We start from the raw sequence: 13,280 nt of genomic DNA, 5'->3' as shown, positions 1-13,280 counted from the left end.
AGCAGCCACAGCAGCAGCAGCAGCAGCAGCAGCAGCAGTAGTAGTAGTAGTAGTAGTAGCAGCAGCAGCAGCAGCAGCAGCAGCAGCAGCAGCAGCAGCAGTAGTAGTAGTAGTAGTAGCAGCAGCAGCAGCAGCAGCAGCAGCAGCAGCAGCAGCAGCAGAGTAGTAGTAGTAGTAGTAGTAGTAGCAGTAGTAGCAGCAGCAGCAGCAGTAGGAGCAGTAGCAGTAGCAGTAGCAGTAGCAGTAGCAGTAGCAGTAGCAGTAGCAGTAGCAGTAGCAGTAGCAGTAGCAGTAGCAGTAGCAGTAGCAGTAGCAGTAGCAGTAGCAGTAGCAGTAGCAGCTACATTTCAAACGAAACAGTATAATTCACACTGGCTTGTGTCGGTGGCGCCACGTATAGTGTAAAAACAGAAGAAAACGAGAGCGATTGGTGAAATTTCATCACTACGATCGCGCTCCCGCGACCCCCGGCCGAGCGATGACCTCATACCTCAGAGAGAAGTCGGCCAGCCTTGGGATCGACCTTTGACAGCTCAGAGAACGCTTCGTCTCCCACAAAACAAATCTCATGACCATCCTAGAGTTGAAAAAAAGAAAGAGCAATTCATCATCAGTTTGTTGATTTTTCAACTCGCAAGTTGCAACCAGCTGTGGTTGGTCACCGCACACTTATCGTATTTATCACACACTTGGAGCATCAGTTGTAAGGTTCTGTCCGGGGATTCCAGAAGACATGCTTGGTAATCAACAATTCATCACCTAATTTGAATTAAATTACAGCTATGTCGATGAGACAACAATTAACACACATCGGAGGACTTATGGAACGTCGCAAATTAGCTTTCTCCAAATTTTCTTTTGGTAAATTAGCTTTCGGCTTTAAAGACAAGTCGCTGCACGTGCCACGCTCTAGACCGGTACAATTCTAAAACATAGAAAAATAATATTCGTATACTGTGATATACGTATATACGCATATATATCGTATACAGATATACCCGAATCGATCAATTGACATCTCACATGACGTCATTGCTTTGATGTTTCGGAGACGCAGCGGCGGCGGCGTGCAATAACACTCGCGTCCCGAATCGTGGTGACGGTAATGCCTGCATACTCACTGGGTCGGCTAGGATGACCACACTGACCGTAGCCTTGCCCGGCGTGTCCAGGCTGACCAGTGGCGTGAGGATCGTGTGGCCGGCCGCCGCTGCCGACGATTCGATTGCCGGGAGGTCAGCGGCCGGACAAGAGAACGCGACACGCCCGAATGCAGTCGCGCGGTCGATCGTCTGCCCAGCAGCGCGCAGCAGCAGACGACACTGTGGGGGGAAATCACACGCTGTATTCACTGTGGGGAGAAATCACGCGCTGTATTCACTGTGGGGAGAAATCACACGCTGTATTCACTGTGGGGAGAAATCAAGCACTGTATTCACTGTGGGGAGGAACGTCGCCGGAAAAACATGGACTAGTTCTCGCTGTATTTCGACGAGGATAACATTTTTACCCTGGCGGTTCCTCTTAGCACTTATGTAGTGTCGTTAGCTACTATCTAGTATATAATGTATCTTAGCACGTGTTTACGGTTTCTCTTAGTACTTGTGTGTATTATATACAATAATATATATATATATATATATATATATATTATATAGACTAGTGCATCTAGGCAGCATAGAATCAGAGCGACCAAGTATACAACGTTTACGACACGACAGTGGGCCGTTCTACGATTGTAAATGATATGTTCTGACGTCCATGCCACGGTAAGCCATCCTGGGGCAGGAGGACGATGATACCTTACTCTCTGAGTAACCGAGTTCTGCCGTCGCATCCGTCTTAGAATACACCGTCATCCCAAGCAAGCCAGCCCAGTACTCTGAAACGTGAAGCCGGTACAGTGAAATCAGAGGTATAGTGAAACCCCGTTTTTACGCGCCCCAATTTTACGTGAATTCGGATATAACGCGATGAGTCATTTGACCCATATGTTGTGTATATATAATATATACGATCGTGTTATAACGGGGCTACACTGTAGTAAGAAATATGAAGTTTTGGTAGATGGGCCAATGCCTAGATTGGCCCTCCCTCAATTTTTACTCACACGTTTAGCTATGGTTATATCTGTATAGCACTGGATACATACGTGTTGTGACATTAGTGTATGTTTCAGTTTACCTCACACGTTTAGCTATGGTTATGTTTGTATAGCTATGGGTATATACATATTGTCAGGGACAGGAGTAAATAATAACAAATACAAACAAACAAGTTGTTATTATTTACTTCTGATATTGTGTCATCGGTGAATTGGTCATGCAGTGTATGTTTCAATTCAATATCAGACCGCTATAGTTACCCCTCCATAACCAGTTTTGGAAATATGAGCCCCCCCCCCCCCGTCCGGGACTGGTAACTTTAGCAGGACTTGCTAAGTTTTTATGAATTTTCTCATGGGTTATATAGTCAAAATACAGATTTTTGAAATCTGGATATTCAGACATATTTTCAAGACTGAGATGGGTGACTATGACTGTGACTATGACTATGACAAAAGACTATGACGAAGTCCACACTAGCCCACTTTTCATAACTGGCACACTAAACATTTTTTCATAACTGAGACAAGTAGATCTTAATGTGTATGACAAAGCCCACAAAAGCCCACTATAACTCTGTTGATAAGAACTTGATCACCCAGATGACATAAAAATGTGCAACTTACTGACAGACTTGGGTAAGTTTGATACGTTCAACGCCACCTTCAGTACTGGGTCTGAAAACAGTAGAACGTCATGTCATGAGATTCCAAACGGGGCATGGGGACATAAGGTGAAAAGCGCAACAGGATCAAATCTGCTGCACTGCGAATGATGCTGAAGCTGACAGCATTGAATCTAGATAGAGATTCTTCTGGTACATTACATCACTAACATATCTATACAATATAGTGATATGTTCGTGATTATCGTATTATTATATGAACACGTCCATCAGGCTGCTATATGTCATACAACGTATATTGATATTATATGATATCTATGTATTAGGAGTGAATAATAGAGATCTCTATTATTCACTCCTGATTATATGTCGTACGATGTGTCATGACATTGTATGTCGTACGATGTGTCATGACATTGTATGTCGTACGATGTGTCATGACATTGTATGTCGTACGATGTATCACGACATTGTATGTCGTACGATGTGTCACGACATTATATGTCGTACGATGTATCACGACATTGTATGTCGTACGATGTGTCATGACATTATATGTCGTACGATGTATCACGACATTATATGTCGTACGATGTGTCACGACATTGTTTGTCGTACGATGTATCATGACATTGTACATCGTACGATGTATCACGACATTTATTTATATGTCGTACGATGTATCATGACATTGTTTGTCGTACGATGTATCATGATGTTCGTTCCCTAGCATGAACACCACATCCACATATTCGAGTATTGCCAAAAAAAATTGCATAAAGTTGAGCGAAAAAAAAGAGCATTTAGAAATCATTACCATGATCTGTAGGCTGCAGTTCGTCCATCACGAAAAACTTGTATCCGCCTGGTGCCTCTAGTATACAATAGGAGTCTTCCATGCTTAGCGGCCAGTCATTCTCCTTCGCTCGTTCAATTACCTCGCGAGATTTCATATAGAAACCCTACAGATGGCGTTAGTTGTATCAGTAAACCTGTAAATCACAGCTTTACACGAATAGCTGTCAAATGAAAAGATTTTGAGAAGCTATACTAGGCCAGTGAGGCTGAGGGGTCGTTGTCATGTATGTAGTACCCGAGGTGTCGGCGAGTATGTCGCCTACGCCTACTCCCCAACCCTAACACCCTAACCCTATCAGATAGTTACCTCGGGTACATATTATACGCCATTATACGACAACGACCCTTTGTGCGCCAGTGAGACTTCAAGTAGGACCCCTATAGATGGCGTTAGTTGTATCAATGCACCATTGAAGTGCATCTAAACACAGATGATGCTAGATATTTTAAGAATACTATTCCTGTGCTTGGACGTATGGACTATACATACTGCAAAGTCATTGCCAAGTTTGTAGGATCCTATTCCGTAGTTGTACGTGAGCTCTACGACAAAATGATCGTCTTCTGGTCCGTAGCCCACCATTGTCTTGCTCCACTGACCATCAAATGGTCTAGTAAGAATGAGAGAGAAAGATTTGATAATTAAAGAGCAGAGACAAATAAGTCAGGCTTCTGACAATAGAATGATATTAATTAATATGTATTCGTTATACTATTTATCTATTTATTTATTATTTTTTTATTTATCTAAAACCAGGAAACTAATATAATAAATAGAAGAAAGACAAAAATAAGATTATCTTAATGTGGACAATGATTACGCTGAATACCAACGTAACAAATTGATTAACACAATAAATATAAGTACATAACACTGATTACCCGTTACAAGCAGCTTTGCAACCTTCTTTGAACTCCTCATGCCTCAAAACCTGTAAATTCAGTATGAGATATGTTAACAGTTTTCACATTTGCCAGAATATCAAATAATATGAATAATAAATAAGCTACTATTATAATATAGTGAAGATTGCTCTTGCTTGATGAAGCGAGCCTGTTCATTGCACTCGATCATCCGAGCGTGACCATTGCTTTCGACACACGACATCTTCAAAGGATCAGTTTCTTCGTTTCTGTCATTCTGTACTGTAATTCTCTCCTTTCCTCTTTAGTTATTTGCAAATTCGATGCTTTTTCTACTGCGATCCGCAGTGTTGATCAATTTAATCAACTTTGTCTCTTTCCGTCTTCGATATAGCCCTTGGACATTGATTTTGAACGCTAATATTTATGAGGTTATTGTCGTGATAATTTCACGCAATAGCACATATATTATCTATACATAACCCTATATATACTAGGTTATATAGGGGTTATAAGAAAACGTGCTGTAGCGTAAGCATGGTGGCCGGGGGTGGACTGGACGGACTTGCGGCCCCGGTTTTTGCGCGCAGCGCACAGCTCGAGGCGAAGCCGCGCCCTAACGCGAATACGCCGCCCCCTTTTTGTCCACATATCTGAGACAGGGGTCTGAAAACGCACTCCGCGAAAACTGGGCGCAATCCAACCGACATTTCGGGATGGACGGCTTGAGGCCATCTCCAAACGGCCCCTAAACTTTTTTTGGGGTGGCGCGCCTCATGGCTAAGACGTAGTGGCTCCTACAAGAAATGCTGTCAATAAGCAATGACGCGCTCGCTCATTGGCCGCTACGCGATGACAGGCGCTTCTGCCGAGTATAGCGTTACGTCTATCACAGAGGTTTTAACGAAGACGTGTACGGCGCTCCACGTGGGCTGGCGCGGTCTAGATGCTATCTATCTCCAAAAGCGCCTGGCTCCGTACGTGCGAGGTTTTTATCAACCTCTTGACCCCGCGCTGCCCGTGGCGACGGCAGGTCGTGCGAGCACGTGCTGGCGTGGCCGTGGCAGTTTTTACACGTAGCTAATCCTACAATACGCCGCGACACTGACACACAAATATATATATGCACATGTTTTTACGAAGACCGCGGAGCGCGACATTCCAGCCTCCCTCCTCGGGGAGTTTTTGCGCCGCGGTGACTTTCGTAGTAAATAGATTTTGTATTTATTTAGCATTACATTTTATTGAAACGCTGCAAGTGCATGCTTGTGTGCCAGGCTGCGGAAGCATTGATGCATGTATATAGTGTATGTGTATTAACCCGTGGCGGCGGAGCGAGCGAGAGAGAGACAGACCGTGGGGAGTGCGAGAAAGAGAGAAAGATAGTGGGAGAACGCCAGATAAGGTACGAAAATACGGCAGGTGACGGTACGACGGCGAGGATGTACAAACGCGTGTCAATCTATAATCGGAAAGGCCCCCCTCCAAAGCCGATGTAGCCGAGCCGATGTACGTGTCCCGAAAACTGCGCGATGTTAGGCTGCCTACTATACGCATTCGCGCGCCCGCCTTCCTTCGGCGCGCGAATGCGTATAGCGGGGAGCTATAGCTATACATCCCGCGGTCGCGTGCGCCCAGTCCCCGCGGAAGTGCGCGGCTTAACCGCTTTCGGCGGTCGGGGAACAACGCATCTTTTGCGCAACGCCATCTTGTACCCGGTCTCTCTGGATATATGCCTATGGTTTATCATTATGATTAACAAATGACCATACACGATGACACACGTGATATACGATGATGCTACAGCAGTCTTAGACCCAAGACGTGGCTCCCACTTACTAATCATGTTCTGATAACAACATACATGCAATGTATAATATTATTCTTAGCTCGTCATTATGATTAACTAGTGTTCATGACACTGTCACGTGACATACACAGCTGATAGACACGCGACAGTGCAACTGTGATTCTGTGACTGTGAACTGAACTGAACTGCCCAAAATTACTCATTCATTTTACTTAAAACGGTAAACGTTTCTATCTGCTCCAAACGTCATACCTTCATGCCCAAGATGTCGCGATAGAAATGTGCAGTCCTTGCACGATCGCCGACTTTAAACACAAAATGCAAAGGTCTTATTGTACCCATTTTATTAGAAAGCAGAAAAGATTGAAAAAAATCTATGGCCGCACACAACCCTAATAAAACACTCGCTGATGTTTGTTATTTTTTATAGTTAACATTTAAAAAATAAAATGGCTGTATAACAACAAAAGAATAACACTATAATTATGATACTTAAATTTACATGTGTAAATTATTTTTTCTTGCCACAATATTGACTTGAAAATTTCTCAAACAGTAATTTCTAGTATTACGTGTGCGGCCAAATCCACAATGGCTGCCCCCTTTGCAATGCGTGCGTTGCAAACAATCCCAAACGTATATCGCTGTGCCCCAGCTTTACAATACACGTGCAGTAGATCGTACGGTAGGTACCTTCGTCGAGTGCCAAAGAGTATCCTCACACAAACAGAAGCAGACGAGTTTCATCGCAAAGGTGTACTGGAGAAAAGGCCATCTCAATCGCAAGCAAAATCTATTTTGGATACAGAATATGCCCACGATGAAGCCATATCCAGAGTCAAGCAAACCGATAAACGCAGTCACACACTAGAGAAACAGGGACACGCCACGTCGACTACAGAAATGAGTAGCAATATCTCATTTAAACCCACAGGAAAAGTAAAAACTGACAGGCCTGAAGTGAAAGAATACAATCACAGAATTAAGAAGGCCAATGATTCGCCCCTGGTGTTGTTTGACAGGCTGCAGGACAGCGATAAACGATTCAGGTAAATAAAGCATATGGGTGCAGCACCCGTGTTTCTTTACTGCAGGGATTGCTGACTGCGTGATACTCGGTTATCTTCCTCTAACCACGTCTCCCCCCCCCCTACAACTTATCCTCTTCAGAGGACCCGTACAAATTTAGCTTCTTTGTTTCAGTCATTCCTGACTAGAACTCCCTGCCATCATCTTTAGTAAACTGTGACGTTGAAACATGAAATGTCGATCTACCGATGTGATAGATGTCAAAATCCTTTCCCTTGGACTCTGAAGAGTTATAATTACAGGATAGTGAAATGCTTTTGTAACAACATTCATCCAAAATATTTTCTCCCAAACCATTTATTTCGCAGCAACGCTATGATGGATGTAAAGTCGAGGAAGAAGAGAGAGAGCATGGGGAAGATACTGCTAGAGGGTAAGCGACTTATCCGCGATGCGATACTGGCTGGGGCGCAAGCCGACTCTCTGTTCTTCACCAAGCGAGACCTGCTAAGTGACATTCCGTTAGACATGGTGGGAGCCTGCAAGCTCTACAAGATCTCCTATAAGCAAATGTGCTTGTGGTCAGATGTGGAAACTCCATCCGGAATAGTTGGTGAGAAACGATCAACATTTCAATAAATAGTAGTATCATTACTGTTACACTATGTCAACCAATTATGTTTTAAAAAAATACCACGAATAATTCAAATCTGCACAGCCTGTAAATCTACAAAACCATTTTACTATTTAGGTTAGGTTTTTAAGTTACTAATTGTAATTGCAGGTATTTTCAACATGCCACGGTATGGCGATTTGAAGATTGAAGGTGACACCATGCCCTTGACCGTTATCTGTGACAACATCCGTGACCCAGGGAATATGGGAGTCATACTACGCACTCTAGCAGCCGTCGGCTGTAAGAAAGTTCTCATGATTAAAGGTGTGATATTTATGAACCCCAACAATCAATGGTGATGACGACATCACCCATATCATGTCATGTATGTGTCATATCGTAACGTATCAATGACATCACGAATATATATGAAACAAATTTGATCTGTTTGAATTAAAATGTTTCTAAATGTTTCTCTTATAGCTAAGGAGATGTTATCCTTACCAAGTGTATACTGCCCTGTTTTAGTGTCCTGCCAATTTTCATGCGACCGAGCATGACACGGTGTTCATCAGTTTGCGTCGATCAGCACAGCTGTTCATTTGTTACGAATCGCGCAGGTTGCGTCGACGTGTGGGAACCGAAGGTGATTCGCGCTGCCGCCGGCGCCCACTTCCGCGTCGGCATCTACACGAACGTCGTCTGGCCGGCCGTGAAGCACCAGCTGCCAGCACAAGCCTTCGTCTGCCTCGCCGACAGCAGCAGCAAGCTGACGATCGACATCGACGTGAGACTCCGTGCCCCGCCCGACGACGACGACGACGACGACGGCTACGAGATTAGCGTAGACGCGAAAACGGGCGCCGTGACGGATCCGTCGTACGCGGCAACAGACCTGCGAGCGTGCGATGTCCGCTGCATCGCGTACACGCAGCTCTACTACGCGGGCAGGGAACTGGTGCTCGTCGTCGGAGGCGAGACGCAGGGACTGAGCGCGGCGGCGGTGAAGCTCGCGCGCGACTGCGACGGGTTTCGCGTCTACGTTCCGATGAGCAGAGGCGTCGACAGTCTAAACGCGGCGACGGCCATGGCTGTTATCGCCTTCGAAATGAAGAGGCAGACGATGGATTCTAGCGTCGATGCGGACGATGCGGAGGAGGATAGTAATGTACATGTTAATTAAACGTAATAGATGCAAGTTCATCCCATGTCCAGGTGAAGCTACAGAGTTTGTTTTATGATGCTACTAAAATGAAGGCAATCTGTGTATGCGATGCTGCGATCGCAGTCTTACACAGTGCTATTGGTGTTATCCACTTATAATGAAATATAAACCAGGGGCCGGTTTCACGAAGCGTGATTAACTTTAGTTATAGTTAAATCAATAATCATGATTAAGGACTTAATCACGCTTCATGAAACCGGCCCTAGGTATGCTTAAAATGACTTGTTGTAATTAGCTTGGTATATGTCGTAGCATTTTTTTACAAGCATGTGAGAGTAACAGAACCTGATCCAAAAGAACACAATGTACAAAGTAAATTAGTCGCTTCTATGTCAGTTATATATTTAATTAGTAATAAAACCAAAGCTCTACAAAATCCACAGATTGTCGTTTAACACAAGATGGCTCTGCATCTCAACGTCATTATTTCACCACCATGCTTCGCCGCATCTTACGATACATGTGGCTCCTCTACAATGTTACATGCTACCATCACAGCTGGCGATTCACAGCCAGCTTGTTGACTACGTACAAGTGAGGACAGGCTCCCAAGCAAACACTTGATTGCACGCGAGTTCGTAACAATCCAGTCGCAAGTCCAACTGCACCAGCGTTTCTCTGCCACGTCCATCGCCTCTCTGGTGCATGCTTACTTATTGCTCCTCACTACTCGTCCTCTTCTCTTCTCCCCTACTTGTACTTCATGTACCACATCTTGTCGTACTTGCTCATCCACTGGCGGCAGCCTTGCATGTTGTTCTTGATGAGAAACTCGAGCGTGAACGGATTGTTGTTGCTCTCTCGCTCAAACGCATCTTGCGCCTCCTTCTCATCAAGCAGCTGCTGACTCACCGTCCACGCCTTTAAGGGCAGCTTCTTCACGATTCCCTCCAGCAGTGGCTTCACCTATCACGTACAAACTGCCGTCGTTACACAAACAAGTTCATTTCTCATAGGATTAGCTGTATTATATATTATATGTATAATAGATTATATATTAGTCCTATATTTATTATGATTTTCGTAATATAACTAGCGCGCATTGTTAAAAACACAACTAGTGTTGTTTTTTACATTAAATTTAGTGTTAAAACATTAGTCTTAACATGAACTTTTTCTCATAGACTGGACCTCTACACACTGTATAAGAAATTTGTAACGTTACCATGTTTTTGCCGACACTACGGGAATAATGTTCAAACTATACGAGGTTAATATTAGGACTAATTTTGTTTCAAACAATAGGCCCTCATGTTATTTTTACAAATGATTAGTTGGATCATCCTACTAGAATAACTAGGGAACTATGAAAATGAACATTTTAATCAGGTTTCACGAAAAAACATGTAAAGAAAATGTTATATGCTCAGGGCTCGTGTATGAGAATGAAATAATTCCTTGTCATGCCCGTTCAACAAATTCTTAGCCACCCTGAGCACTTTGGAACTAAAAATGATCTATATTGAATTGCAGTACAGTTCTATTTCGAAGATAGAAAAAGTGTTATTATCTACATTAATGTCTATTATTTATTAGAACAATATGCATGAAATTTAACAAAAATACAATTTATCACGAACAAAAGAAAATCGAATAGTGTCACCTCTGCGAATTCGATGTTGCCGCCCATTTCCAAGACGATCCTGTCGGCTCTCACCGGCGTCACGTAGTGATCGATGGGGCCCTTGCCACCGCCCATGCGCTGACCTTGACCCTTTTTCGTAATCGGCTTCCAGGGGGGGTCGATGCGCCAGACGGCGAACATGCGCTTGTCATCCATGTTGCGATTCACCATGATGCGCATCATCTCCAGGTGGCCCCACCGTAGGTTCCCCGGCGTGAGCGCCTGCGATCGCACGCAGAGGATTAACGTTCACTTGTCAACTTGTGGAGTCGCGTAGCTGATTCAACAACTACTATTAGCAAAGAAGTGCCATAGCAGCGATAGACTCGTGGGAATTTACATTAAAATAAGTATAGAATTATAATAGGTACAATTTTTTAATAAATGTAATAAATTGGTTGTATCAGTCGTGCTTACCAATAAGGACATAAAGGTCCAATGGCGTGACTTATCACAGTGACTCAAATTGAAAAATCGTCATTACGCATGAAGCACAAGGACATCAATAAATTGTCTTCCCTGCAAACGCTCCACTCGCTTCACTCCAGAAGCTCTCAGATTTCTGCTCTGCCGCTTATAGATTCTTTAGTTAGACGAAGAAGGTCAGAACTCCGTGGAATTAAGAGTAAAAGTAGAAGTGGAATGAAGTAAAAGTAGAAGAAGTAGATGTAGAAGTAGAAGTCGAAGTGGCCTAAGGTAGAAGTAGAAGAAGTGGAATCAAGTAGAAGTAGATGTAGAAGTAGATGTAGATGTAGAAGTGGATGTAGAAGTGGCTATAGAAGTAGATGTAGAAGTGGGCTTCATGAATACCTGGATGCCGTACTGCTTATGTATGAGCTTATTGTTCGCTGGTTCAGGTCCTCTAAGGTCCTTCAGATTCTTCATCATCTTTATCGGCTTCTCGTTTGCTCTGAACTGTGGCACTCGTTCCATGATCTTCAGCTTCACTCTCTCCGGGAATTCGATATCTGAAAAAAGGCGATGCACTTGATCATGCTCAGCATTAACTTTTTATTCAGTATAGATGTAATCAGGAGTCTATCAATATTGATAGACTCCTGATATAATGCACCATCCTTGCATAATTATTTGCAATTTGGTACAATAAATCAATATCGTATTTATAGTCTTTATTTAACTTTATTGTTTCATATGTTCTCATATATTTCTATACTCAGTTTGTAACATTCACTGCAAAAATACGAATGTGTTTGCTTACAGGGTACTGCCACACACCGAGCGAGGACATTACTATGTTATGCCGTACATGTATCATACTACCATTATAAAATCCTAAACATTTCAAATTTCTGAAAACACATATCTGGCCCAAGGCTTTAGGGTAGGGGATCGAGGAGATGGATCAACTATGCTAACTGAGTGACCAAACTCAACCACTAATAAGAAATTTCATGTACATGTGTATAGATAAATATCATCAGGGGTTAATAATGCCAAATTTAATCATGACAAAGGGGTTAATAATAAAAAATTACAAATTTGTCTCATTACTAACCCCTGATATCATTGTAGGTACCTTTAGCTGCAATCAAATGTATCACATTATCTGTGCTTTAAGAAACATGATGGAGAATTACTGAAATAATCTTATTTTAAGAATACGATGTATTATGTGAATTACTTACTCTCAAACTTTGGAGGTATTTTGTAGTCTTTGAGACCTGCAACTTGAAGCAAGCACCAAGAACATCCATCTGGAAATAACAGCAATGATAACAATAGCTTTAATGTTGGAGCCTCCACATTTAACGAGTATGAAATCATGTATAGAATTAGCTTTATTGCTGTATACACAGAAGCACTAGAGAAGAAGCTGAGCTATTGTTGAAATGCTAATACACATTGCATTGTAAATGTTTGTTAACATATTCTTTTAAAAACTTTATTCGTAATAATTTCTTTATATTAATGACTTGCAATTCGTTAGTATATATACAAAATGAATTGGAAATGCTTAGCCCCCACAAACAGACACTAAACTCCTGGAGTCAAATTATGATTGAAGCATAATGTATGTTTGTTTGGGCAGATTATCCTGCATATTTGTATGATCATCCTCAGCACTCTGCAGGATTACAGATTCTTGTTTATTCTGTTGAGGTGGATTCTGTTCAAACGGGATCCACTAGTAGAACAATGTGACTCATCCAACCCCTGCTCAATGTTTGGTATTTGTGTACCATCACTATTACCAGGTAACAATGACAGGTGACCCATTGGAGCGGTGTTTAGCCTGTAAGTTTTAAGCAGGGCAGATCAGGATCAAGTATCAGCTGATCATCAAATTTTCTAATATATATTATATTTATATATATGTACTTAATTATGCTGCATTGTCATTGTAATTCAAACAAGTGCCGCGGAGCGACAGCGCTCATCTAATGTCTACTGCGGTGACTCTGTGGTGGAGTGGTGGGATTCTAGTATTTAAACCCTGTTCACTGTGACATTGTAGCCTCATACATCCAGGCATGTATAGATTCTACTAGCAAACCCGGCAGTC

General features: G+C 42.7%; 3 protein-coding genes across 3 annotated transcripts in view; 1 reads left to right on the top strand and 2 right to left on the bottom strand.

Annotated features, from left to right (window-relative positions):
- The window catches only part of LOC106806552 (glyoxalase domain-containing protein 4-like), an 8,571-nt gene extending 1,909 nt beyond the window's left edge, over nucleotides 1-6,662 (bottom strand). The window contains exons 1-8 of the mRNA XM_014808534.1: nucleotides 6,515-6,662; nucleotides 4,471-4,520; nucleotides 4,079-4,199; nucleotides 3,548-3,692; nucleotides 2,732-2,782; nucleotides 1,803-1,882; nucleotides 1,122-1,322; nucleotides 491-577 (exon numbers count right to left, since the gene is read on the bottom strand). Coding sequence (XP_014664020.1) covers nucleotides 491-577; nucleotides 1,122-1,322; nucleotides 1,803-1,882; nucleotides 2,732-2,782; nucleotides 3,548-3,692; nucleotides 4,079-4,199; nucleotides 4,471-4,520; nucleotides 6,515-6,604 — 825 coding nt within the window. The 5' untranslated portion in view covers nucleotides 6,605-6,662. The remainder of the gene's footprint in view (nucleotides 1-490; nucleotides 578-1,121; nucleotides 1,323-1,802; nucleotides 1,883-2,731; nucleotides 2,783-3,547; nucleotides 3,693-4,078; nucleotides 4,200-4,470; nucleotides 4,521-6,514) is intronic.
- A 201-nt stretch (nucleotides 6,663-6,863) lies between these two features.
- LOC106806549 (rRNA methyltransferase 3A, mitochondrial-like) lies at nucleotides 6,864-9,792 on the top strand. Its single transcript, XM_014808525.1, has 4 exons — nucleotides 6,864-7,311; nucleotides 7,660-7,904; nucleotides 8,076-8,231; nucleotides 8,528-9,792. The coding sequence occupies exons 1-4, from the start codon at nucleotides 6,872-6,874 to the stop codon at nucleotides 9,088-9,090; spliced, it is 1,404 nt and encodes a 467-aa protein (XP_014664011.1). The 5' UTR covers nucleotides 6,864-6,871; the 3' UTR covers nucleotides 9,091-9,792.
- A 30-nt stretch (nucleotides 9,793-9,822) lies between these two features.
- On the bottom strand, nucleotides 9,823-12,994 carry LOC106806542 (39S ribosomal protein L16, mitochondrial-like). Its single transcript, XM_014808516.1, has 5 exons — nucleotides 12,958-12,994; nucleotides 12,403-12,471; nucleotides 11,567-11,724; nucleotides 10,736-10,978; nucleotides 9,823-10,038 (listed from the first exon to the last, which is right to left on the bottom strand). The coding sequence occupies exons 1-5, from the start codon at nucleotides 12,992-12,994 to the stop codon at nucleotides 9,823-9,825; spliced, it is 723 nt and encodes a 240-aa protein (XP_014664002.1).
- Nucleotides 12,995-13,280: the final 286 nt, after the last annotated feature.

Source organism: Priapulus caudatus, unplaced genomic scaffold (genome assembly GCF_000485595.1).
Source record: "Priapulus caudatus unplaced genomic scaffold, Priapulus_caudatus-5.0.1 Scaffold167, whole genome shotgun sequence".
Classification (NCBI taxonomy): domain Eukaryota; kingdom Metazoa; phylum Priapulida; class Priapulimorpha; order Priapulimorphida; family Priapulidae; genus Priapulus; species Priapulus caudatus.
The sequence above is the reverse complement of the archived record's forward strand: the minus strand, read 5'-3'. Positions and strand labels throughout refer to the sequence as shown.

Coding starts and splice junctions, on each gene's coding strand:
- LOC106806549 (XM_014808525.1), top strand. CDS start 6,872: ATGCGTGCGTTGCAAACAATCCCAAACGTATATCGCTGTGCCCCAGCT. Junction 7,905..8,075: donor AACTCCATCCGGAATAGTTG/GTGAGAAACGAT, acceptor TTGTAATTGCAG/GTATTTTCAACATGCCACGG. Junction 8,232..8,527: donor GAAAGTTCTCATGATTAAAG/GTGTGATATTTA, acceptor CGAATCGCGCAG/GTTGCGTCGACGTGTGGGAA.
- LOC106806542 (XM_014808516.1), bottom strand. CDS start 12,994: ATGGGTCACCTGTCATTGTTACCTGGTAATAGTGATG. Junction 12,472..12,957: donor GTTACCTGGTAATAGTGATG/GTACACAAATAC, acceptor TGTTATTTCCAG/ATGGATGTTCTTGGTGCTTG. Junction 10,979..11,566: donor ATAAGCAGTACGGCATCCAG/GTATTCATGAAG, acceptor GTGCGATCGCAG/GCGCTCACGCCGGGGAACCT.